This window comes from Cnephaeus nilssonii (genome assembly GCF_951640355.1).
Source record: "Cnephaeus nilssonii genome assembly, chromosome: 5".
Lineage (NCBI taxonomy): Eukaryota > Metazoa > Chordata > Mammalia > Chiroptera > Vespertilionidae > Cnephaeus > Cnephaeus nilssonii.
The window spans coordinates 106,829,068-106,856,156 of record NC_137076.1 but is presented as its reverse complement, the minus strand read 5'-3'; the positions used below and the strand labels follow the sequence as shown (position 1 = coordinate 106,856,156).

The window sequence follows — 27,089 nt, the reverse complement described above, 5'->3', positions numbered from 1 at the left end:
GCGATACTCGTGCGGTGGACACGGCATTACCACCACACATCACACGTGCTCCCGACCTGAAGCAGCTGCAGCTGAAGGAAGGGGTGAAGGCGCCTCCAGGAGGGGGTTCCCGAGGGGAGAGGCAGGCGGACCTCCGGGCCGCGGGCAGAGCGCCCAGCTCTCGCCTGCGATGGTGGCTGGTGGCAGCGCGAGGCCTCGCAGGGGAGGAACCCGCTGACGTCATCAACACCCCCCCCCCCCTCTGATCCTCGCGCACGTGGAGGGGGTGGGTGGCCACCCTTCGGAAGCCTGTGCGTTCCCGCAGCAGGGACTGCAGAGTAACTGGCGGCCAGTCTACACACACAAATCTCACAGCCCCGAGCCGGTTTGGGCCTGTGGACCAAAGGGTCCTGGGTTCGAGTCTGGTCAAGGGCACGTACCTTGGTTGCAGGCTCCTCTTGTTAACGTAAAAACATTCAAACCTGTGAAGAATTTTTGTGAGTTGATTTGAGCCAAACTGTCGACAATTTCTGGGAAGCAGAACCTCAGCGGATTGGCTTAGTGCTCCGGAGAATGGCGGGTTTTCACCTATTTTTATACACTGCAACCAAAGGAGGGCAGGTGGGTTACAAGAAATCCACTGGAGACAGATTAGAGGGGCGGCAGAAAGCAAAGCAGGAAACCTCCGGGATTGGATAAAAGTAAAACGATAGACACATCCTTAGGTGGGTGACAGTCAACAATTAACATGGTAACAGTAACAACGGGGGGATCTGTGGTCTCTGTCCTGGCGCCCGGAAAAAGGGAAGTTACAAGTTACCCAGACATTTCAGGGGTATGTTATCACAGATGCAAAAAGACAGACAGGCTCAGTTAGGCAAAGGTGACCTTGTCAGGGAAGATACCGGCCTAGGACGTAACTACCCGCCATAACTGCTTTTAGTTAAAGTTTAATTTCAGACCATCCTTTGTGGTTCCTTTAGGTCTCTGAGCTTTCAAGACCGCCATGCAGGCCCCCCCTGAGCTGTCAGGTGAGCACGAGGCCCCTTTCGTCCACACTCACCGGACCAGGCCCTGTTCAGGGCGTGTGCAGGAGGCAATTAATGTGTTTCTCTCACATTGATATTTCTGTCTTTCCCTCTCCCACTCTCTCTAAAAAAACCAATGGGAAAATATCCTTGGGTGAGGATTAACAACAACAAATTTAATTCACAACAAAAAACAGAACCCTAACCAGTGTGGCTCAGTGGATAGAGCGTCGGCCTGTGGACTGAAGGATCCCGGGTTCAATTCCGGTCAAGGCCACATGCCCAGGTTTCAGGCTGGATCCCCAGTAGGAGGCGTGCAAGAGGCAGCCGATCAATGATTCTCTCTCATCACTGATGTTTCTCTCTTTTCCTCTCTGAAATCAATAAAAATATAAAAAGAAGTATCTTATTTAAAAAAATCAATGGAAAAATATCCTTGGGGGAGGATTAAAAAAAACCTCACAGAAGGCCTAGAAAGGACAGATGAGAGCTATTTCAGAGCCACAGACCTGGAGAGGAAGGAAGAGAGCAGGTTGCAGGGCAAGGTCTGAAATCTTTTGTGAGAACGAAGGCCTGAGCAGGTCCGGTGTTGCAGCATGCCAGCAGGTACTGTGACTGCTGCGTGGATGGAGAGATTGTAGCAGGTTAGGAGAAGAGCCGTTACTTTAAAACTAAATAGGCCTTTCCAAGCGAGAGGCAACAAGCCTCTGTTTGAAGTCAGTAAGCACAGCTACTCAAGAATTTTTAATTCAGGCGGAAGCCCAGTGTTCCAATTGCAGACAAAGCAGGAGTACTTAGGAGAAGGAAGGCGTTGCTATAGGTGCAGGCGAGCTAACAGTGATGTTAATTGAAAACGCCCCCAAGTTTCAGCTCCCCGGCAGGTAATCATATCTGCTTTCTGGTGTCTTTGCACAGTTCTTTGGGACACAATGTTGCCCTAGGCCCAGTCCCAAGGTCGTTTTTGCCGTTTTAAAATTCCAAAGATTTGAGGCCTCAGGTAACCAAGGCAGTTCCTCCGGGATGGCAGCTCCGGCTCCATTTTCAAGTGGCTCCGTTGTTGTTAAATTATTGAAACTGTGGAGACTACGATATTGCTGCAAATATGCAAAATATGCAATATGTCCAGGAACAAGGACTAGACAGCACAGGTAAATTTAAAAACACACCGACCCATTCAGAAGGATTTCTTTCTTTTTTAAAAATATATTTTATTGATTTTTTACAGAGAGGAAGCGAGAGGGATAGAGTGTTAGAAACATCGATGAGAGAGAAACATCGATCAGCTGCCTCCTGCACACCCCCCACTGGGGATGTGCCCGCAACCAAGGTACATGCCCTTGACCGGAATCGAACCTGGGACCTTTCAGACCGCAGGCCGATGCTCCATCCACTGAGCCAAACCGGTTAGGACCAGAAGGGTTTATTTCAGAACACAGGTGACCCTCCAACAGCGCGGTTTGAACTGTGCGGCCCACCCACATGCGGGTCTTTCAATGGACCCTCTCAGTTTGAACCTGCGTGCTCAACGGTCCACTGGCCTTGGGAACCAGGGATGTGATGCGGGGCGCCTGGAGTTAGACTTGGATTTCCGACTGTGTGGGCGGTTCACGCGCCCTTACTCATTGCTCAAGGGTCAGCTGTACTTTTTTAACATACAAAAAAAAATAATAATAATAAAGGAACCATTCAATAAAAAGTTGCCAACAGGAGAGTTGCCCCGTGTTTCATTAAAGCTTTGAGCTCGGTTTGAGCCCGAGTGTGCTGTGGTCCACCTGTGCCCGGAATGCCCTTGGGGACCCGGGGCCTGGCACCCAATAGGAGGTGCTGTGATGGGGCAGCCGTGGGCTGGGGGCAGGGGCAGGGAAGAGGCTGTGCCTGAGGGAGGAGGCCGGGGCCGCAGGGCAGGACCCAGCGCTGGGCCTCTCTGTGGGGGCTCTCTGCTCTGCTCTGCAGCCTTGGTGTCCGGGACTCGGAGGGTGAGGTTTCTGCCATCCTCACCCAGCCTTCAGGGAGGTGGGGGCAGAGCTCTGCAAGGGGCTCTCCAGGGGGCACCTGCGGCAGCAGCTTGGAGGAGGGGCTGACCACGAGTTCTCAAAGGACATTCTGTGCCCAAACACCCAAAAAATAAGCCACTTGTGCCCAACCTGGGCCCACTTCTCTCCCGGGCAGGGGAGGAGAGAAAAGCTTCCTCCCCGAGCGGCTGCTACCCTGGGATCAGATCCTGCGATCTCCGTGGAGTGGTGCCTAGATCCACTCACCCCAGGAATTCGGGGACCCCTGTGATTTCGTGGGAGCAGTGGGGCCATGTGAAGAAACGAAACCAGAGGGAGCCGAGTGCACAAACGTTTATTTACAAAAGTCCAAGGTACATATGATACAGGCTTTTTACACAGTAGTTAAAACAGGATTATTTTATGTGTTTTTCCTACCAGAAAGTAAAACATTTAGTAATCATTTCTGCTATTCTTATAAAGTGACAGGTCATGCTCTTTTGAAGTTTGAAAATCCTTTGCGAAGTGCAAATACTAGATTCCTCTCTCCAGTTTTAAGGCAAGTGGAATGGGACTGTCGCTGGGCAGTTTCTGGCTCCGGGGAGCACTCCGCCCAGAGGGGAAAGTGCTGGGCATCCTACTTTGTCCCCCAGAAAGGGGTTTCCTGTCACTTGCATCGCAGCCACTTGCTGGCTTGTCAGATGATTATGGCCCCGTCTCTGCCCCAAACCCCATCACTAGTATGACTGCTTCTTGAGCCCGGGCTCCAGGTCTGCCTCCGGGACCCTGAGGTGTCTAGAGGGTCAAGCAGGGTTAGAACTCATGACCCGTGAGCGCCCACCGGCAGGAACGCCCCGAGCAGTGCGCGGGTGAGAAATAGTCGGAATTCTCCGGGGACAGGTCCTCAGGTTGGCCTGGGGGAACCAGGTCCCTGGGGACTTGCTGGATGGCAGCGACAGGCCATGCTACCTGCCCCAGGCCCTCCCCTCCATGCAGCCAGAGCCCGGCTGTGGGCCGGAGGTGGAATGCACCCCCTCAGGCATGCATGGGCTCACCCTCCCCATTGGCGGGATGTCTGTTGGGGGCTCACTGTTCTGAGACCACCCCTTTGGGGAAGAAAGCGCAGGCACATGCTTCCTCAGGCCCTGTCACTGCGCTCAGGCCTGTCCTCATGGGCCCCCCTCGCGCCCAGGTGACCGGCTGCCTGCGCAGCCTCCACGGGAAGGGCAGTGAGGGGCAGCGTAGCACGCCTGCTCCGTTCGAATTCTGGAAATCCATCCGAGGAGCTGAGGCGCAGGGGACCATGCACAGGCTGCTCAGGTCCTGCCGCGGTGAGCAGGCCTGGGTGGCGCAGCCTCTGCAGCAGGGACAGGGAGGGTCGTCCGCTCCCCCCTCCTCTCTGAGGCCTGTGGTGCGCTCTGAACTGGGAACCCCCCGACAGCAGTGGAAACAGCCAGCACGGGGAGCCAGGCAGGCTTGGCCCCACGGAGGTGAGGACAAGCAGGGACCTGAGTGAGCCTCAACGAAGCTCAGGACAGGCAGCGGCCAGGCCTGCCGAGCACCTGGTGGGGCAGCACCTTGGTGGGAGAAACCCCCCGCCCCCTGAGCCTCAGGGGAGCCGTTCGGCCTGGTTGGCGACAGAGAAGGCTCCCAGCTGCTGCCTGGGAGAGCCACCAGCCCCGTTACAGCTGCCCCCACAGGACCTTCCATTTGGCAAGTGTCAGGGCCGCCGGCTTTGGGTGACGTGACTTCCCAGACTGAGGGAGTCCAGTGGCCACGGGAAGCTGGGTAACTCACAGACAGAACCCACAGCACGCCAGTCTCATCCGAGTGGCCAAGGAGAGGACAGACCTCTGCACGGCCACCACGGCCGCGCCCGGCGTTCTGGACGTGACGTGGGGGACATGGTGCTCTTGGGCCCGTGGCCACTGCTCTGCCCTCTTCACGGGACCAGCGGCTCCGAGTGCCTCACTCAGGGGCCCAGGGCAAGGGGGCGCTGCCGCGCTGGCCTGGGGACACGACTCTCACCTCTCCCCAAACGGCACTACTTGTCGCTTCAGCTTTATTAGGAACCCGACGGCTGTGGCGAGGAAGGCCTGTGCGGTTTCTCAGAGTCGCCTGTTGCCTAGCGGCGAGGGGATGGAGGCGAACCTTCCCCTGGTCTCTGCAGGGCGGGGTGACAGAGCCGAGGGGACTGCCTGTGCCTGGGCCACTGCATGGCTGCGAGGATGGCAGAGCTCTTCGGAAGGGGGTGTGGCTGCCCCCTGATCTCTGGTCAGCAAGAACTAGCCTGCCGGCCACTCCTCCAGGGCAAGTGGCCCTGCCAAGAAGGGGAGGGATAGACCAGCCTATACTTTTAGGAGCCAAGCCCATCATCCCTACCTAGAGAGCATGGCAGAGCCACTGGCCACGGGGTGGACAGGGATCTAGCCAAGCCCCGCCTGCCCGCGCTGCTCAGTGGGGCTCCGGGGGGCAGGGCTCGGGTGTCAGAAGCGATGGCGCGGCTGGGGGCCAAAGTGCATGGGCAGGTTGTGCTCCAGGGGCAGGTGGACGGGGGCAAACTCGTAGTTGACGCGCATGTTGGGCAGAGGAGGCACATACGGTGCCGGGATGGGACCCATGTTGAGGGGGAAGTTGTTGAACACGGGCCGGACGGGCGGCAGGGGGAAAGGGGGGGGCACGAAGGCGTAGGCGGGGAACTGCGGCTGGTGCAGGTTCTGCGGGACGGGTCTCAGCAGGGCTTCCATCCTCTGGACTTTCTCTGGAGGCTTCTCCAAGGGGGGCCCGATGCGTTTGAAGGTGTTCTCTGAGGAGAGAGGGTTTGGGAGAAAACAGGCTGAGCTGAGAAACTCCCCTTTAGAGCCAGGGCCTGGAGGGCCACCGCACTGCTCTGTGGCCTCAGGTGGGCCTATGTCTGTCTGGTTTGGCTGCTCCTTCCTTCCTTAGCGGAAACCTACCCCTCGGGACCTTCCTGCCATCAAGGAGGTGCTGAAACTGAACCGAAGCTCTCAGGGGCTTCCCACAGGAGCAGGACAGGGGCTGCAGTGTGTCTAGAGCCACCTGAGACTGAACTCCCCGGGTGGTCGCTGGCCGGGCAGAGTGCCAGGGTCCCCGGGGGGGCAGCTGCGGGGAGCATGCTGGGCGGAGCCTGTGGAGGGGGGGCGGGGGAAGCACTTGCCTCCATTCTTTCTTTTCTGTTCCTCTTCGGCTTCCTTCTGGATTTCCTCAATCAGCTTCTCATCATCTTCCTAGAAGAACAACAAGGTGAGACGCTGGCTCTCCACCAGCTGCATGCAGCGTGGAGGCCACACCGGGATACTGGGGATGCCAGTTTGCGCTGGTCAGCAATGGGGTGAAGCCAGAAATCTGCTGCTGACCAGTGGGCCTTCATGTCACTCATTCCCAGCTCCTTGAGCACCCTCCTTCACCACTGGAGGGGTTCAGGCAGGTGGCCTGGGGCTGGGCCCAGAGCCTGCTTTGTTCCCTCAGCTATAGGGTCAGCAGAGGGAAAACCTGTCTCATGCAGCTGGGGGGTTTGGGAAGCTAGTAAGTCTGGGTGGGCAGGGCCCGAGGATCCTCAGCTTACAGCCTCCGAGCCCAGCAGTCTGGCCGGCTCCCCCCGAGTGGGCTGCACCAAAGTCTGCTCAGGCCTCGAGCCCTGAAGCCGGCCCTCAGCGCCTCGGCGGCTGGCGGGCTGTGGCAGCAGCAGCACCTGCCGGTGAACGGGCCGGGCCAGGCCCGATGCAGGAGGAAGGGCACAGCAGGTCCAGAACAGACCTTGCCACGCCCCTTCCCAAACTCACCACCTGAGCGGCCGGCTGTGCTGACCGGTACTTCCGACCTGGATTACCCAGCCTGGGGACAGGAGCCAGAGGGGCTCTGGGCACGGGCAGCAGCTCGGGGCAGGGTGGGGAGCAGAGGACACTGCTGGCCCAGCAGCTGCACGGTTACACCGAGTGACAGGCAGGCCTGGTCTGTGTTTGGGTCTTCCAGCTGTTGCCCTTGGAGTTAAGAGCAGCCACGCTGAAGAAGTACAGGGAAGGGCAGTGCCCAACATGGGGGCGGGAGGGTGCAAGCAAGTTTTGGTGCTTCAAGAGCCTGCTGCGCACCGTTTCCCCAGCCCCGGCGTGAGCCTCCTCCCGCTGGGTGCGCTCTGGGAGCAGTGTCAGTGGCGAGTCCGCACTCTCCGTGCTGACCTGAGGCTCTGCCTGGCTGAGCCAGCCGTGCAACTGCTCAGATGTGGGTGGAGCCACAGAGCGGAGGACCAGCTGGGAAGGACCCTGGGCATCCCAGCCCAGAGGAGGGGCAGCCCCATGGTGCAGCTGCGCAGTGGACGGTTTGCAGATTTACTGCGCGTGGTGTTAACGTCACAGCCAAGACAGCAGTTTGTGGGTTCGCCAGGCAGTCGTGAGCCCTCGAGGGTTCCGGAGTCACGTTTTCACTCAGCCTGCGTGTCAGATACCTGCTCTGTGCTAGACACTGTTCTAAGTTTACTGGTTCAACTTCTGGTCAACAACGAGACGGATGGAATGAGTGAATAGCTACGTAATACTGTCCCTTTGTTTGTAGGTAAAGATTTTAGGACAGAGTCCCTGGAGACTGGGCTCTGCGGGCAACAGTGGGAGCCCCATTCAACTTCGCTTTACACTCTCCAGGCCTCAAATGATGGTCTGGACTCAATGGTCTCAAGGACTCTCCAAACTCTGGCATTTGGAAATCCTTATCAGACACCCGTCTTTTCCAGCCTCGCCTGGCCAGCTGTTCTGAGCAAGGCCAGGGGAACAGGAGATAGGACAAAGGTTAAGACCCATCATGCATTTCGGAAGCTGCCAAGTGCTTGCGCACATCAGAGAGTCGTACATCCAGGAGGGATCCTGGTGGGTGTCATGTCCACCCCCGGGGATGCAAAGCACGCTAAAACACCCAAGATGCGGTCACCCAGAATCTCTGCGAGCACCCCAAACGAGGAGCTCACTGCTCTACCGGGTGTGCACTAAGCTAGTCAGCTCAAGGGCCCCAGCAGCTCCGGTCTGGTGGGCAGCCTGAAGGCCTTCATGTGAATGTCCAGGAAGTTCTACCCATTATCCAGACCAGGAGCTGGCAAACCTCTATTTGGTGCCAGGGGCACGCCTAGGGAGACAAAACACAACGGAACAGAAGGGAGTGGTGAAGACGAAGGGAAGCAGGAGCGCAGTGCCTACACCTCGCAGCAGGTCACCCGGGCGAGTTGCCGACACCCGAGTCTCAGCCCCTCGTGGGAAACCGGCTGCTGGAAGGAAGGACCGACGAGCTCCTGTGTAAAGGCCTCCGCACGAGGCAAGCGCTCAGGACTGAAGGCAGGAAGTCTGACAGATGGCAGGCTAGAGTTCAGCACCATGAGAAGTTTTGAGAAAAAATGGTACAGATTGGGAGATGCCCTCTAATTTCTCTCAGGCTTCTTTAGGTACAAGCGACAGGTTTCTTGACTGGTCACTTATTAACGATCACTATTAGTACTCCCTTCACCATCACCACCACCGAGTCCGTTTCCACCACACCACCTCCATGTGGGAGGCTCACGGCCCCTGACAGCACAGAAGGCATCTCAGAACGCCCCCTCCAGCTTCCTTACAGCACAGACCCTGAGGGCCCAGAGGAAGTAAGTTGCTCAAAGTTATGGCTAGCGGGTGGGAAACTAAGCAAATGCTTTACGCTGTTCTCAGCGCCACTCAAATGGCTTTCCTGGAGAAAATGCGCAGAGGTCCGGAAGGTTTCCCTGTCCCACTGCTGACCTGAAGGGAAAATCTGAAGGGTGTAAGCATTGCTTCTCTCACGGGTCAGTACTGAGAGTCCTGGCCAGTGTGGCTCAGTTAGCTGAGCGTCATCCTATGCACCGAAAGGTCGCCGGTCAGATTCCCAGTCAGGGCACATGCCCAGGTTGGGGGTTCCAACCACAGTGTGGGAGGCAACTGGTCTGTTTCTCTCACATTGATGTTTCTCTCCCTTCCTTTCTTTTCTAAATCATAAAAAAAAAAAGAAGCCAGTATCGAGTGTTGGGTGTAGATCAGGCCCTGCTGGGTGCACAGCAGAAACAGTTCTGTCAGGATAAGTGAAGAATGAGGGGAAGAGAGGTTTCCCTCCTCGGTAGAAGATTCCAGGTCCCCTAGCACTGCTGAGGGCGGGCGGGCAGGGCACCTGCCTGATTCTACCACGCGTTCCCTGTGCTGGCAGACCCCATGCTCCTGGTGGAAGTTCAGCCTGAATGAACGCAGCTAAGGACTCCCTCCCTCAGGTGCGTCCGAGGCCCCGGCAGAGGGAGTGTTGGCTGAGCTTCCGGATGCAGATCTGCCCGCTCTGGGCGGCGGTCCTGCCGGCACAGGCGCCTCGCTGCCTCTGAGCCCCTCCCTGGAGGAGGGACGAGGAGCCGGCGAGCGAGCCCCTCACCCTTGGAAGAGAGGCCCTGGACTCTCCCCTTCCTTCCTCTGCTCTCATCACTCCAATCTGCTGAGCGGACTCAAGACCACCTGTCCTTACGCCCTGTCCTCCCCCCGCAGGCAGTGCCCTTAGAGTCTGAGCTCAGCCCGTATTTCACCAGAAAATGTCAGCGCTCAACTCTTTTGAGCAGTGATTGTTGGCATGAATAATGAGTAATTATCAGTTACACCTAGAATATGGGTCAGGAGTTTCAGATTTCAACTTTCTCCAAGTGGTTGAAATCACAGGACACTGTGTTTAGAAACTAAGAACTAAAACACCGCCTAAAGTCCTGGCCAGTGTAGCTCCTTGGTTAGAAAGTTGCCCCCCACCCCCCACCCCGCTCCAAGGGTTGAGAGTTCAATTCCTGGTCAAGGACACGTAATTGGGTTGCAGGTTCACTCCCCACAATTGTGGAGGCAACCAATTGATGTATGTTCCACATCAATGTTTCTCTCTCTCCCCCCCCTCCATCTTTTTCACTATCTTTAAAAGTCAATGGGAAAAAATATTATTGGGTGAGGATTAAAAAAAAAAACCCAAACACTGCCTAATATATATATTTTAAATGATAGTTTCAGCCAAATATGTTAGATTCTAAAGGGAAGATTTCTTACTTCGTCTGGGGTGTAAATTCTTTCCACAAGCAGCTTCTCTTAAGCATTTTAAATTCCTCAAGTAAAGAGTGAAGACAGACTGAGCTGTACACTTTTAAATAGCAAGTTTTATTTTATATATATTTTACTACAATTAAAAAATTAATGTTAATAAAAAAAGAGAAGGTAAGTGTAGGGTTATTTTGAGATAAAACCTGAAGACTGGCTCCTCACCAGAAGACTTCTTAGGCTCGGGGCTGAGTGACAGGCGAGCACCGAAGCCCTCGGAGAGGGGAGCTCCCTCGGGAAACATGCTAGGGCCCGACTGCCATCGCTCACGTGAGTAAGGACCCGGGTGGAGGCCTGCCCGTCTGCAAAGCCAGGACCCCCGAGGCTGCTGGAAATGCGAACAATGGGAGGAAAGAGGATGTGAGCCAGGTGCGGGCTGAGTCACTCACAGGAAACGCAGGCGAGCTGGAGGGCTGGGAGCCAGCTCTCTCTCTGAGCAGCTCACACAGAAGTAATCTTCCTAACAACGCTGCGAGTCAGGTACCGCTCATCAAGCCCCACTCTGCAGATGCGGAAACCGAGGCCCAGCCTGAGCCTGACCGGCTCCAGGCTTCTGCATGGGAGCTTCGGGAGCAGTGAGCCTGGAGGCCAGGAACCCTGCCGCCCGCCCTCTTCACTGTCAGAGGGGACTGTTTTTAGGCCCTGCTTTGTTCTAGAAAGAGTGTCTCTTTCCCATCTTGAAATACAAGAGGGTTTTTTCTTTCTGGAGAGGACAGAACTCTGAAATCTCCTTTCTCCACTGAATGCAGAGTAGGGCAAAACAAAACAAATGCCTCAAGGAGATAAACAACCAATACAGCGAGAAGGGCCATGCCCCTGGGAAGTTTTTGGGGAATCTTCCTTTCTTGGGGTCAGCTCACCTAGAAGGGCATGTGCCAGCCCTAAAGCAGGGGTGGGGAGCCTTTTCCTGCCAAGGGCCATTTGGATATTATCACATCGTTCTGGGCTATATAAAATTGTCCACTTAAACATTAGCCTGCTACATTTGGTCAAACATTTCATGAACTCACCCTAATGCCTCGGCAGGGTCAGACCAAATGATTTTGCGGGTCTTATGCGGCCCGTGGGCTGGACGTTCCCCCTCTGCCTTAACATGAGCCACTGGCACTGGCCTCCCTGGCACTGGGCCTCTAGGTGAACCCAGCAGACTCGCTGCCCCAGAGTGGGAACTCAGGGAGCCAGACACCTCAGGTGCAGGCTGGTCCCCGCCCCGAGGCTGGAGGACTTGCTGGCTCATGGTGAGGAGCCTCCCATCACCCCTGACCGGGTGCTGTTCTTGGCGCACCTCGATGGTGGAACACACACCCCGGATTTCCTGCCTGACACATGTTCTCATGAGGCCAGCAAGTTACGTGCATACGTACTACGATGCCCATAGAACTTTCTCCTTCTGTCACAGAAAGACCCCGGTTTTGGTTCTCACCCACTGAGCTCACAGAGAGAACGCCAGGGCACACTGGGCTAATGCCCATCGGCCGTGTAACCAGAGCACTTTCGAAAAGCCCCCAGGCTCCCTCCCGTCCAGAAGGCTGCCTCTGCGCCCTCCCTGTGTGTGCCGCTCCGCCCTCAGCCCAGCCGCTCTCCCAGGGCCGCCCAGGCCTCAGGGCTGCCGGGTCACTTCTGGGCTCGGCAGGCAGCCAGAGGCCGCTGCCCTGGGAGTGAGCCATTAGGGCCCCTCCGATGGTTCTGCCCTCAATAGGGCTGGAGGATAAACCGGACCTGCTTGAAGCCTGCGCTCCCCTTCATACCCCCTGGCACGAGGGACAGACATCTGTCCGTACTCACTGAGCTGGACACCCCAACAGCCCTGGTGCACAGCCACCGAGGGTGACACCCCCACCCAGCACAAGTCTCCCTGGCCTTTGGCTCGGGCTTTAAGACCGATCGTAGTCTGGGCGCGCCCTCCTCCTGGCCCTCCTCATCTCGGTGAACACTTTCCAAAGGGCCACAGAGTGTTCCTTCAGCTCGGCTAGGCTGAGGTGGAGGGGAAGGCCTGGTGAGCGATCACAACGTCCCTAGATGGGTGGCTCCGAAGACTGAGCGTAACAAAGCACCAGGTGGAGCAGCAGTGAGCCACGCACACCACTCTGAGAACCTCGACGGAACACGCGCAGCACCCAAGTGGGCCAGCGCACGCGACAAAGCAGCAGAGCAGAATGGGACATGGAGTCTCACCGGCCAGTAGATCTGGAGGACACTTTATTTATTTAAATACTTTTATTGATTTCAGAGAGGAAGGGAGAGGGAGAGAGATAGAAACATCAATGATGAGAGAGAATCATTGATTGGCTGCCTCTGGCACACTCCCTACTGAGGAACGAGCCTGCAACCTGGGCATGTGCCCTTGACGGGAATTGAACCCAGGACCCTTCAGTCCGCCGGCTGAGGCTCTATCCACTGAGCCAAACCAGCTAGGGCTGGAGGACACTTTAGGTAAAGAACCAAGCGGGGGGTTGCATCTTAACAGGGAGAAGAGTTTATTCCCTTCCTTCCCCAAATTCCTGAGCTCAGCAGGATGCGGAAAGTGCTGGCCTGAGCCGGAGACTGGCACGCCGGCTTCACGGGAGGTGGGTGGGAGTGGGGCCTGGCGGGAGCATGAGGTGGACGGCAGGCCCAGCCTTGCCAGGTAACGGCTCGGCATGCAGCGCCGGCAGGAAGTGAGGCGGAAGTCACCATAGGTTCTAATTAAGAAGAAAACTGCCCCAAACCCCAACTTCTTAGCTTGTCTCTCAACAAGCCGCAGCTCAGCCGGGGCGCAGGGTCTGGACAGGAGAGCATGAGGGGGGAGAACGTGTACCACTGGGTATTAACAATGACCGCCAGCCACAGGCCGAAAGCACCTAAAACACACCCACCACTCAGCACATGGCTGTCTTGCCGAAACTTGGACCAGTCCTGAGCCTATTTTCTTCAACATTTCTGTCCCAAGGGCTGGCTGCCCGCCGCGAGCCCCGTGACCAGGGAGGAAGGATGGGGCTTCTCTCCTCCATCTGACTTTTTCTCCCCCTGAAAAGGTGACTGGGATTGCAAGTCAACGACTGCTTCCCTCTGGCGATATTGGGGGCTGGGATCCAGGTCATGTGTGGCCACAGCTGTTGTTAATAAACTTGCAATGATTTCATAAAAGGCTTCCAAAGAGCCGAGGATTTAGTTTCAAATTATTCCCAGATCGACTGCAGATCGCCGAGCAACAGCAGAGTCTAACCCCCGCCCAGCTGTCCCCCTGCAACAGGAAATTGCAGGGAGGGGTGCCGCGCAGCCTGGAGGGGCACGTGCTGTGCAGCTGGGGTCTGGCCCGCGCTGGGGAGAAGCAAAGGCGAGGCTCTGGGCTGCCTTCTGCAGTCTGTCCTGGGGCGAGGCCCGCACCCAAACACCTTCTGTCTAGAGCGCCCCCAGGAGTCTGGAGGCAGCCTGGAGTGTGGCCATGTTTTGACTCCTCTCAGGGCTAAGTGCTCAGCCCGGGGCCTGAGGCATTTGCTGAAGACCACACACCCCACAGGCCCTGCTTACTGCGCTGAGCCACGCTGTGTCCTCCTGGGCCAAGTCCTCTAGTGACACCCACATGCCATCAGGGACACCAAGTTTGGAGCTGCCAGGCCCCCTTTCTACCATCTGCAACTTGCTCAATGGGGAAGGGGTCCCGTGAGGGTCCCCCCCTGTGGAGGCCCACTCAGTTCACTGGGCTCAGGGACCCTGTGGGCACCCTAAGTGGAGAGCATCTGTATTTGGGACCTCGCTCCAGGACATGGAGACTTTCGGAGGAGAAGGAGCCGACATCTGGTCCAAGACCTGGGCTTGCATCCGGTTTTACCAAGTGACCTGGATGTCATTTTCCTCATCCATACGACAGGAAAGTGGCCCTGCCCCCAGGTTGTAACGAAAACAATGGTATTTAAAACAGTGACTAGAAATAAAACGCTATGGCCAATTGCGGAAGCTGGGGGATGGAGCAACACGAGGGCTCACTTGATTCTTTTTTCCTTTTGTAGAAGGTAAATTTAAAAAGTTAAGGAAGCCTGGCTGGAGTGGCTCAGTTGGCTGAGTGTCGTCCTGTGCACTGAAAGGTTGCCAGTTCCGATTCCCGGTCAGGGCACATACCTGGGTTGGGGGTTCAATTCCTGGTTGGGGCACATATACAGGGCAACTGATTGATGTTTCTCTCTCTCTCTCTCTCTCTCTCTCTCTCTCTCTCTCTCTCAGCATTTCCTTTTGTGAGGATTAAAAAAAAAAAGTTAAGGAAAAACAATGCTGAGGCCAGAAATCAGTTACCAACCTCAGGTCTGGAATATCTATCTTCCTTCTGGGTGGGTTCCCACCTTTTCCTCATCAGCCCCCTGAAGTACTCTTCTGCCCCTCACTGCTGCAACAGTCCTTCCTTCCCGGGCCACTGCAGCCAGGTCTCCAAGCTGGAGGCCGGGGATGGAAACCCTGCTCCGCCCGTTACTGACCAGTGTCCAGCACGTGTGTTCATGTGTACAAGTGGGACGACACGTCTGCCTTGGGGAACGGCTACAGAATTAAGTAAGAACACGTATGGCGGCCCGGTCTGACCCACTGCAGACTTGGGAGAAATAAGGAGGTTTCCTCACCAATGGCCAGGAGGTAATGACACCAAAATGCAAACTGGCTGTGAAAGCCTTGGGTTTTATTGAACTGAGCATGCTTCACACGCCCACGTTCAGAAAACAAGGTTGTAAAAACAATTCTGTGCAGTTTCTGGTAGCCAAGACCCATGACCAATACCGACTTTGTTTTGTATTGAAGGAATTCTGCCAAACGCGTAGGGTCCAGGCTGCCCGGTGACTCCTGCACACACATCCCAGCAGCGGGGAGGAGGCTGAGCCCCGCCACTCAGGCAGCCGCAGGCGGACAAGACGAGTCAGCATATTTGGACCCAGTCAAGTCCCGGGAGAACCCTCCCCCATTGCAAAATGTTTGTTCACTTGTGTGTTGAGATTTCGCTTTGCATTCTGACCCCTAAACCAGAGAACTGTGGTTTGCTGTGACTATGTTTGCTTCTCTGCTTTTTTCTTTCTAAAATGACATCTTGTTTTTGTAAGACTCTTGGTTGAATGTTTTGGTTTATTTTAGATAACCAACAGAAAAAGAATGTTACCATTCACCATTTTAGCTCTCTAATATGAAGTTAGTTTGGGTTCCCAAGCAATTGCTGGTCATTAAGGATGAAAGCCCCCCGTCTCGCTAACCCACGAAGCGACAGCTCCCTCGCTGACAGATGAGAGACTCTTCCCGGCCGCGCTGGCTCATTAGGCGGAAAGCAGGCTCTGTCGACAGGGCCTGCTTTGTTTCCCTCAACTTCTGAATGGCTTTGTGTTCTCAGAAGCCCCAACAGATGCTGGGTTGGAATTCAATCGGTCTCCTGGTGAGAATTAAGGAAACGGGGCTGATCCCAGATTTGATGGGAACGGGACACGAAGAACAAAATCTCTGGCTGTGGCTACCAGAGGAAATCCAAGGGGTTTGTACGTGCCTGACCTTCCTTCCAGCTTATTTTAAGCAAACCCAGAACCTTTCTCAGAGTAGAAGACAACTCAACAAGAAAACAAGGGGCAGCCGCAGCTGTGGCACCCAAACAAGGCAACAGAACACGAGAACCCTTTATCATCGATTCCATGCGTGGGAAGAAAAGGAGGTGGCAGGAGAGGGACTCAGAACCGGGAGAAGGAGAAGAAAGGAAACCAGCGCTAAGAATAGGCCAGACTGCCGGCATCCTCCCTCGTGGTCGCTCCCACTCTGCTCTTTGTTTCTCGAGACAAGATGGGGCGGGGGGAGGAATACTTCTCAGGAGCTGCAGCCGAAGAACAAGGATCCCATTTCCCCACCACGTTCCTAGAGATGCTCAGCCCCCTTGCTCCCCGGATGGGGCAGAGGAGTGAGCCAGCAGGATGGCCACGTCCTGAAGTCCTGTCACCAAAGCAGCTGGGTCACCGGGCCCAGTGCTCCCGCCGCGCCGCACCGCCCTCCACGCACCGCCAGCGGGAGATGGCTCCTCTCTTTGCGAAGCCTCCCCCTGCTTTCATGGTTTTCCTCGGCGGTGGGGAGGGGCGGGGGTTACTAATAAGCCTTATGGGGTCACAGAGCTGTGGGATAAGAGCAGTTCCTGGGGCCTCACCCCAATGTTCTGACCAGTGAGGAGGCTGTTCCTGATACGCAGGGACCTGGTTTCCAGAGGACTCACTGCTTTTCCAAAGTGGTGGCTCTGTGGCCAGCAGCCCCGTCTGCTGTGCTGTCCCGGAGGCGCCTGTTACCCTGACACGTCCAGTCAGGCACATCCAAGATGTTCTGTACCACAGACTGTGGCTTACAAAATACTGGCTGGAACTGTGTATTTAAAAAATTCTTCTTTTTTGTTAATCCTCACCTGAGGATATATATTTTTTCACTGATTTTTAGAGAGTGAAAGGGAGGAGGAGAGACTGAGAGAAAGAAACACTGATGTGAGAGACACATCGACCGGCTGCCTCCTGCATGTGCCCAGCCAGGGCCAGGGATGGAGCCTGCAATAGAGGTACGTGTCCTTGACCAGAACAGAACCTGCGACCTTTTGGTCTGAAGGCTGACGCTCTAATCACTGAGAAAAACTGGCTAGGGCTTATAAGTCTTTCCTTTTTTATTTTATTTTAAAAAATTGATTTGAGAGAGGAAGGAGAGAAGGGGGGGGGGAAAGGGAGGGAGAAACATTGATGTGAGAGAGAAACATCTATCAGGTGCCTCGGCACCTACCCTGACCAGGCAATTGACCCCGCAACCTAGGCATGTGCCCTGACTGGGGACTGAACCTGCCCCCTCCTCGTGCACAGGATGAGGCTTCAACCAACCGCGCCACACCAGCTGGGCTGAACTGTATATACTTTTAAAAAAAGATTTCTTATTGATTTTAAAGACAGAGGAAGAGAGAGGGAGGGAGATTGAAACATTAACTGGTTGCCTCCAGTCCATGCCCTGACAGGGGATTGAACTGTCAACCCAGCTTTGTGCCCTGACTAGGAATCAACATGGGACAACACTCAAGCAACTGAGCCATATGGCCAGGGCTGAACTGTGTTTTAAAGATACTTGGATTAATAGCCCAATCTTTAAAAATTGGGAGAGTTCACATTAAAATACAGACTTCCAGCTCTCTGGAAAATCTGCAGCCATGGTAACGGAATAGAATCTCATCTGGCAACAAGCCGTGGGAGCTGTGAGGGAGCAGCCCACACGCTCTCCTGTGTGCCGCAGTCCCGACCACACCCTACTGTCTGCTAGACCTGCCTACTTCATGTTCACCAACCACTCGGGTTACTTCTCGCCCCGTGGGAACGGGTCTGTGACCCCCAGCTGCATGCAGTTTGTATTTTATGTGTAAATCTTGCCATGCTCCCCCCACCCTCCATGTTTTAAAACATAGATATACAGTATTGCTTTTTATAGCTGTACACACACTAATGTGAGCATCCGGGCTGCCCACCACTGTTACATGAGGGAGAAATAAACCTTTACCTTGTAGAAGCCACTGCTATTTTTGGGTTTTCTGATATTCGTAGACAAAATGATCCTTACTTACTAGTAAAATAGGGATTTTTACTGATTTCTAAGGAAAAAAAAAAGCCCTGGCTGGTTTGGTGCAGTGGACGGAGCATCGGCCTGCGGACTGAAAGGTCCCAGGTTCGATTCCGGTCAAGGGCATGTACCTTGGTTTTGGGCACATCCCCAGTAGTGGGTGTGCAGGAGGCAGCTGATCAATGTTTCTCTCTCATCGATGTTTCTAGCTCTCTATACCTCTCCCTTCCTCTCTGTAAAAAATCAATAAAATATATTAATATACACACACACACACACACACACACATATATATGTGTGTATATGTGTGTGTGTGTGTGTGTGTGTGTGTATATATATATATATATTTTAATCACTGATTTCAGAGAGGAAGGGAGAGGGAGAACGAGCGAGAAACATCGATGAGGGAGGCTCATCGATTGGCCACCTCCTACACGCCCCACACTGGGGAAGAAGCTCATAACCCAGGCATGTGCCCTGACGAGGAATCAAACCAAAACCTCCTGGTTCATAGGTCAATGCTCAACCACTGAGCCCCGCCAGCTGGGCTTTACTGATTTCTTATTGAGTCACATTACTCTTTAGATATTAACATACTAGAGGCCTGGTGCATGAAATTCATGCACAGGGGTGAGGGGGTCCTTCAGCCCGGCCTGCATCCTCTCCAATCCGGGACCCCTCGGGGGATGTCCGTCTGCCGGTTTAGGCTCGATCCCATAGGGATCGAGTGCAAACCAGCAGTCGGACATCCCTCTCGCAATCCGGGACCACTGGCTCCTAACCACTCACCTGCCTGACTGCCTGCCTGATCACCCCTAACCACCTCTGCCTGCCTGCCTGATGCCCCTAACCACTCTCCCCTGCTGACCTGATCACCCCTAACCACTCTTCTCTGCCGGCCTGATTACCTCTAACTGCTCTGCCTGCCTGCCTGATCGCCCCTAACCGCCTCTGCCTCAGCCCTTGCCACCGTGGCTTTGTCTGGAAGGACGTCCAGAAGGACATCCAGAAGATGTCAGGTCTATCCAGTCTAATTAGCATATTACCCTTTTATTAGTATAGATTACCTATATCACATATATGTTATAATTTCCCCTTGTTTCTCAATCTACATGATACCAGTGTGACCTTGAAAACGTAAATCAGGCCAAGTCACTCTCCTATAAATCCGGCAACAGCACCCACCGCACTCGGTGAGACCCACCCACAGCCTGGCCCTTTGCCCACCTCTCTTACGTTCCTTCCTTAGCGCACCACCTGCAAGCCACACTGGCTATTTTTGGTCCCCAAACAGGCTGACTTTGTTTTATCTCCTTGGCCCGCCTTGCTGCTTCTCCTCCTCCCCACACAGGTCTCCCAGGTCACTCTGAGGTTGGCCTCCTCCTCCAGCTCCTGTCCTTCCCTATCACACCACTCTCATTACTCCTACCCGGCACCCACTCCATGAAGGATTCTTGTGTTAGACTGTAAACTTCATGAGGATAAGACTTTCCTGTCAAACTAGTCCTGGCAACACTGAATAGTTAAGAACAAACCTATCATTTTCCTAGTGAATTGAAACGGTACCTTTTTCACATTAAGTTCTTATGGGTCTATTTCTGGTGTCTATTTTGTTCATTTGATCTAGCTGCCTATTCTTTTATCAGCCTATATGATGGGTTTTATTTTAAAGTATATTTTTATTGACTTCAGAGAGGGAGAAGGGGAGAGAGATAGAAACACCAATGAGGAGAGAGATTGGCCGCCTCCTTCATGCCCCCTACTGGGGATCGAGCCCGCAACCCGGCCATGTGCCTTTGACCAGAATTGAACCTGAGATCCCCTTCAGTTCACAGGCTAACGCTCTATCCACTGAGCCAAACCAACCAGGGAAGCCTAAATGGTTTTAATTAGTTTAGCTTAATAGTAAAAATTAGTCTTATTTTCAAAATGATAGGTAATTTTTCAATGAAAAATCCTACTGAATTTAAATGGGAATTGCCGTAAACTTGTAGATGATTTTGGAGAGAACTAATCTCTGTATAATACCCAGTCTCCTCCTTGAGGGACAAGATGCTTCTCCATCATCCAGGGCATCTTCACTGTCTCAGGTGAAAGCTGAGGAGTGACCGGCTGTCACTGGGCACCCCCATGGGCTTTGGTGCCCTTCCTCAGGCTCTTCATTTGCCCAGCCAGAGGGCACTCACTGTTCGGCTGAACCACTTTTTGGTAGCACAAGCCTTCTCACATGTCACACTGCTTTCCTTATAGATCACTTACAAAGGACTGTGATAGTTTTACATTTAAAACTATTTTAAGAAGAACTGATACATTTCTAATGTAAAACTATTTAAGAACAGCACATTTGTCCATATGTTCAAATCTCTTTCTTGTCCTTTGATATGGTTTTCTTCACACTTTTACCTAAAGTTCATTTCTGGGCATTTTATGATTTATGTTGCTGAATGGCATTCTGTGTATTTATTTTGTATCTAGCCATCTACTGCTTCTAATAGCCTTCACATTGATTACTTCGTCTTTTCTCAGGTCTAACATGGTAGGTCTGCTTTTTTTCTTTACACATCTAAGTGCTTACCACAGAGTCTGACACACGTGGGTGCCCAATAAACATTAGCAATTATCTTCTCCAATATCTGCACCTTTTATTTTATTCTCTTAGCTAATTGTACTGACTAGCAGTTCCAGAATAAAATAGTGGTGATAGTCTTACATTTGACTTTTTGGGAATGTGTCTATGTATTTCATTATTAAATACATGCTAATGACTGCTTTGAACTATGGACTTTATCAAGTAAAGCATTCTTCTAAAACTATTTTTTAAAGCTCAAAATCAAACTGGCTATCTGATTTTAATTCAATGTCTTTACCATCAAAAGCTATTATATGGTGACTTAATATTAAGAGGTCATATTGAACCATCTTGCATTTCTGGAACAATCTCACTTGGTCATGGTTTTTATTTGCTGGTATTTTATTTAGAGAATTGAAAACCTATAGTCATAAGTAAAACTGATCTGTAGTTTTCTTTTTTGGGGTTATCTCTGTCACATGTTGGTATCAGCATTATTCAAATATTAAGTAAAATTTTCCTCCTTTTCCATGCTCTGAAACATTTCAGATGGCATAAAGAATTTTATTTTCTAAAGGTTTGAGAGAATTTGCTCATAAACTGTTTGGGCATGCTGCTTTCTGAGGAGCAGCTTTTTTATTACTTACTCAATTCCCCTGTGGTTATTGGTCTACGTATTTCCCATCTTCTCACGGGTCACAACAGGTCACGATATATCATATCACCTTACTCATTGTATCATCTTACTGACAGTCCCCCTACAGTGCAGTAGGCAGCCATGCATTCACTTACAGTGGGGTCGGTCCAGAGAGAACATCTCGAGCACTCCTGGCAGGGGGCTCCTGGCGAGCGAGGATGCTGGCAGAAATGGTCATACCCATTGATGGATACTCGACAGAGGTAGCACATTTGGGCCCCGCAGCGGCAAGACATGCGGTTGCAGCCTTCGGATTTGATGAGGCCCGTCCCACATTTATGGCATTTTCTAATGCGAGCAGCAGTCATTTTCTCTTCACTGAAAAAAGAACACATGATTGGAGACACCAGGGAAGACGAAGAAGAAAGAAAAATATGGCTATTCCATATGCTTGCCTAGCCCTTTTGGTGACATTCAAGAGAGAAAAGAGCCCATGTTTTGGACCTGAGAACTGGGTTCTTTTGATCAGTTGTTGACCTTCAGTAAATTACTCAATTGACTGGAGACTCAGTTTCCTCATTTTTAAATTGGGAAAACAACTTTTTCATCGTGTTTTGAGGATTGTAGGCAAAATACAAAGTACCCTAGCACAGTGCCTGGCACAAAGCACTTAGAAAACGACAATCTTATTTGTTATAGGAGTCTCTGTAGTCTTAAAACCGAGAAAAAACTCAGGGTTTTCTGAAATAATGTGTTTTATACATACAAAGCTGGGTAATGGAAAGCCAATAAGCCTAAATCTTATTATATTCACACCTTGGATTTTTTTTTTTTTAAATATATTTTATTGATTTTTCACAGAGAGGAAGGGAGAGGGATAGAGAGCCAGAAACATCGATGAGAGAGAGACATCGACCAGCTGCCTCCTGCACACTCCCCACCGGGGGATGTGCCCGCAACCAATGTACATGCCCTTGACCGGAATCGAACCTGGGACCTTCCAGTCCGCAGACCGACGCTCTATCCACCGAGCCAAACCGGTTTCGGCACACCTTGGATTTTTAAATATTTGGCATGGGGGTGGGATAGACACAGTTGGGGGTAATCCAATAGCCAATGGAATCCCACATTCCCAGACTCTCTTGCAGCGAGGGGATGGGCACACGTGACTCAGTGGGAAGCCTGTAGGCTGCATGTTTCCAGAAGCATGTTAGCTGATGTGGAAGGTCGGGTGACGAGGGTCAAAATGACAGGTCTTGGCTCTTTGTCATGAGCTGCCACTACAGAACCAAGCTTCTCCCACGATGCTCTGTTCACAACACTTGCTACCTTGGCCGATGATTCTGTTTGTCTGCCTTCCTCTACTAAGCTGAGCTCCTCGAAGGGAGAGAGCAGAGGCTGGGCTGGTATTACCAGTGTGGTCTTGACAGGAAGGTGTTAAAACGCTTACTGAGACTAGGGAAGAGCATGAAGGACCCAGAAAGTGGCCAGCCCTGCAGACGGGACTCACCCCACTGCTCCAAGCACCGTAATGACTCACCACCGGGGAGGAGTTCTGATTTGTGTCTCTCTCCTAAGGCTGAGAAAACGCAGCCTTCATCCCCCACTACTCAGGTTTTTCTGCTAAGTAAGGGTAGCCATGGGAGCCAGGGCAGGCTAGGGTTTTTCATATTTTAAGATTGCTGTGGTAGTATGCTCCTTAGAAGCCAGACCATTCTTTAAAAATAGAAAAATGCATTAGGAAATTGGCTGCTATTCATTTAGGTCTAATTTTTGAATGACCCAAAATGAAGGAAGTCAGAACTTTGGCTTGAAAAGAATTTAAACCCAGTTCAAGTTACAGAACAAATGAGTTCTAAGTTTTGCTGAATAGGAAACACTGTCAAGAAGACAGAGTTTAAATACAGTGCATTTATTATTGTCAACTAAATAATATAACACACATGTTCATTATTTCTGTTTCTGAGCAACTGTGAGGACACCTGTCAATGCTTCATGTTAAGACTTACAGGTTCTAGTGAAAAAATTTCCAATTTGAAATGCTGTGACCAAAACACAATTGCAATTTTCTAAAGCACAGCCTTTCTGCGTCAGAGCTCCCTGGAGACAGGTGTGGCTTTCAGCCACCGCACTATGGTTGCCTGGGGCTGGCTGACGTATTCCCTGGGGAGCTCTGGGCTGTAGTGTGGGAGAGAAGTGACCGAGAAGAACCAAGGTTACACAGCTCTTCCTGGAGGTTTGGAAAGAGGGTGCGTTTGCTTACTCTGTTTCACCGCACTGTCAGCCACCGATGTGAAATAATAGCGGGTGTGGTGAGGGAGAAAAGGCACTCCTAAATGGGCAAGGGATATGGACAGGTTGAATGCAACTCAACACTGCAGGAATATCCATTCGAGTCCTTTGCTTGTGCAGAACAGTAGTAGGTAGGGCCAAAATGGCCTTGTACCGAAAAGGACCGCCATATGGGACGGTGACCACCCGCCCAGCACACAGAAATGCAACTGGAACTGGGGTAAATCTGTGGGTTCTTCTGGGAGGAAGGTGATGTGGCAACTAGATTCTAAACGAGGCAGGAAACAGCCCCGCAGGATGTGCTGCTGTCAGAACGGGAAGAGAGGACCGAGCTGCCGCTGTGTCTGCTGACCTCCTGCTCAAACAGGAAGGCTCGCTCCCTCTCCCACACAACCAGCAGGGACCCTAAGATTCTATGCCTCTTTTCTCGCCACCATTTAAACCCGCTGGGAACTCCACTGTGAGCGCTCTGTTTCTTGGGCACATACTATTCCAATCTTAAATGGCTTTCCTTTGGGAGTGTGTGTACGTTTTTTCCCATTTAAATTCTTTATTGTTGAAAGTATTACATACGTTTCCTTTTTATCCCATTGACCTCTCCCTGCCCACTCCGGCCCCCCAGCACATGCCCTCACCCCCTAGTGTCCGTGTCCATTGCTTATGCTCATATGCATGCATACAAGTCCTTCGGTTGATCTCTTACTCTCCCCGCCCCATACAACCGTGCCCTGCCTTCCCTCTGAGGTTTGACGGTCTGTTCGCTGCTTCTAGGTCTCTGCAACTATTTTTGTTCATCAGTTTATGTTGTTCATTATATTTCACAAATGAGTGAGATCATGTGATATTTATCTTTCTCCGACTGGCTTATTTTGCTTAGCATAATGCTCTCCGGGTCCATCCATGCTGTTGCAAATGGTCTGAGTTCTTTCTTTTTTACAGCAGCGTAGTATTCCATTGTGTAGATGTACCACAGTTTTCTAATCCACTCATTTGCTGATGGGCACTTAGGCTATTTCCAAATCTTAGCTATGGTGAATTGTGCTGCTGTGAACATAGGGGTGCATATATCCTTTCTCATAGGTGTTTCTCGTATTTTTTATTGTGGTAAAATACAAAAAAGTGTACTGTTTTAACCATTTAAAGTGCACAATTCAGGAGCATGTAGTATATTGCCTAAGTTGTGCAACCATCCAGCTGTATACCTATTAAACATCCCCTTTCCCTGCAATGGCTAATGTGCTTTCTGTCTCTAATGGATGTGTTCTTTCTGTCACAGGCAACTATCCATGTCTATGGACATTTCATATAAATGGAATCATATAAGATGTGCCCTTTTGTGACTGACTTCTTTCACTTAGCATATTTTCAAGATTCATCCATGCCGCACCAAAGGGTAGCAGGTTTGATGCCCGGTGTGTACCTGGGTTGCAGTCTTGCTTCCTGCCCCCGTTCAGGGTGCATGCAGGAGGCAACCAGTCGATGTGTCTCTCTCCATTTGTGGGCCTGAGAAACTAAAGAAACACATTACCTGCTCCTAAGGTACAACAGGACAGGTAGAGGGTAATAGTTACAGATATTCTGGTTCAAAACAGGAGAAAACGGAGGGAAAAGCAGTCACTATCCCAACCAATTTGGAAATCCAGCCGGGCAAACGCCTCTTTCAGACTGAGAATCCTCCTCTGGTTTGAGGCTCTGTGCTCTTGGCTCAGGGCTCCACTTTCCGAGCAGCCCTTTGAGAGAAAGGTAGCAGATGCTTGCAGCTGAGCAGTTTTCAATCAGCCCGTTTCCTGCTTGGAGGACTGTGGGGGGTCTGACAGACTTCTTTCATTTCATACTCCGTCTTTCCAGTCCAAGCTGGCAGTGTTTCTGCTGATGTGAAATTCTCAAGAACCTTGCGGGTCTTCCATTTATGTCACAGGAACTCACTCCATTAGGCATGCAGCGCATTTATAGGTATTTCCTAGATAACCCCACCTCTATTTTTGACTTCTGCTGAGATGGCTGAGGGGTAATGCCCTAGTTTCCTAAGGCTGCCTGGTTAGATTGCAGATCTGTGAGCCACTTGCTCAAACTCTTCAAAGAGCCTTTGTATGACAATACTCTCGACATTCTGAACATATCCTTGTTTTTTTCTCTAGGGCATGCTTTTCCTGACAGTGAGCCTATCCATTTTAGGGTCTTTTCTCATCTGGATCGGATGAGGATTTCAGAAACAATGACATCCTGTTCCTTTTTGTTAGTAGCTCTTCCCTCAATTTATCTCTTTCCACTTGCATTTACCTCTCTTCAACACTATACAGGACACACATTAGCTAAGCTTTCTGACATTATATAGTAAGAATTCCCTTTCTTCCAGTGTGTGTGTGTGTGTGTGTGTGTGTGTGTATTTTTTGTTTGTTTGTTTGTTTTGTTTATAGCTTTAATATAGAAAGAGCTCTTAAATATTCTGAACCCTATGTATGGCATATATATTAAAAAGATTCCTTTATCAGTTTGTCATTTTTCTTTTATTATTTACTTTCTTTATTGATTAAGGTATTACATATGTATCCTTATCCCCCCATTGCCCTCCCACCCCACCACTCATGCCCTCACCCCCCTGGTGTCTGTGTTCATTGATTAGGCTTATATGCATGCATATAAGTTGTTATTTTTCTTTTAACTTTTTAACAGTGTTTTCAATTTTGTAAATTAAAATATAAAAATACCGTATTTTTCAGTATTTGGTGTTTGTGTCATTTTATAAAGTCCTAGCCCCTACCAAGTTTATATGAAATGCCTGCCTGTATTTTCTTCTAGTACATTTGTCTTTTCCCTATTTTTAAATATAAAGTTTCTAAACTACATAGAGTGAGGGAGGGATCAATTTTTTAAAAACAAGTGGTTTTTCCTCTTTGCTGCATCTACTGGGAGGATGAAGGCCATTCTCAGCAATCAGACTGTGGGCATCCCAGAAAATGTGGACATCACTCTGAAGGGACGCACAGCTATTGTGAAGGGCCCGAGGCACCCACGGAGGGACTTCAACCACATCAATGTAGAGCTCAGTCTCCTTGGGAGGAAAAAGAAGAGGCTTTGGGTTGACAAACGGCAGGGAAATAGAAGGGAAGTGGCCACAGTTCGCACTATCTGCAGTCACGTACAGAACACGATCACGGGTGTTCCACTGGGCTTCCGTTACAAGATGAGGTCTGTGTACGCTCACTTCCCACCAACGTCGGTATTCAGGAAAATGGTTCCCTTGTTGAAATGAGAAATTTCTTGGGCGAAAAATACATCTGCAGAGTTCGGATGAGGTCAGGCATTGCCTGTTCAGTATCTCAAGCCCAGAAAGAATAGTTGATTTCCAGTTGCCACTCGAATATTTCCTGATGGCGGTCGGATTCCAGAAGGAGGCCTTCCTGTCAACCCAATTCCACCTCGTGAAACAGGGCGAGCTGCTGCGGAAGGTTGGTGACTACTGGCCATTGTTCACTTTAACCACGTGCCGGCACGGAAGGAGGGAGGTTGCCAGGCTCGGGGAAGCCGCCACCTGGAGTAGCAGTCAGCACCACAGATGTGACCACCGCCCTGGCGCAGCCTTCCAGGGCCCCCTTTTCCTCCAGTTTTCAATACCAGGTCCCATTTCCTTCGGAGTTCTCACCAGCAGCGCCTTTAGTGTCCATATTTCTACTAACAGTCTGCTGATGGTGATCTAAGCATTCTTTAAGGCAGTGGTCGGCAAACTGCGGCTCGCGAGCCACATGAGGCTCTTTGGCCCCTTGAGTGTGGCTCTTCCATAAAATACCACGTGCGGGCGCGCAGTACAGTGTGATTGAAACTTCGTGGCCCATGCGCAGAAGTCGGTTTTCAGCTCTCAAAAGAAATTTCAATCGTTGTACTGTTGATATTTTGCTCTGTTGACTAATGAGT

The 27,089-nt window shown here is 51.7% G+C and overlaps 1 protein-coding gene across 3 annotated transcripts in view; it reads right to left on the bottom strand.

Moving 5' to 3' along the window:
• Positions 1-3,306: 3,306 nt before the first annotated feature.
• The window catches only part of RNF216 (ring finger protein 216), a 108,906-nt gene continuing 85,123 nt past the window's right edge, over positions 3,307-27,089 (bottom strand). For 2 of the 3 annotated variants that reach the window (XM_079771961.1, XM_079771963.1), the window contains exons 15-17: positions 21,041-21,263; positions 6,177-6,246; positions 3,308-5,804 (exon numbers count right to left, since the gene is read on the bottom strand). In XM_079771961.1, coding sequence (XP_079628087.1) covers positions 5,485-5,804; positions 6,177-6,246; positions 21,041-21,263 — 613 coding nt within the window. In that variant the 3' untranslated portion in view covers positions 3,308-5,484. Of the gene's footprint in view, positions 5,805-6,176; positions 6,247-21,040; positions 21,264-27,089 lie in introns of all 3 variants that reach the window. The other variant, XM_079771962.1, reaches the window with a different exon arrangement.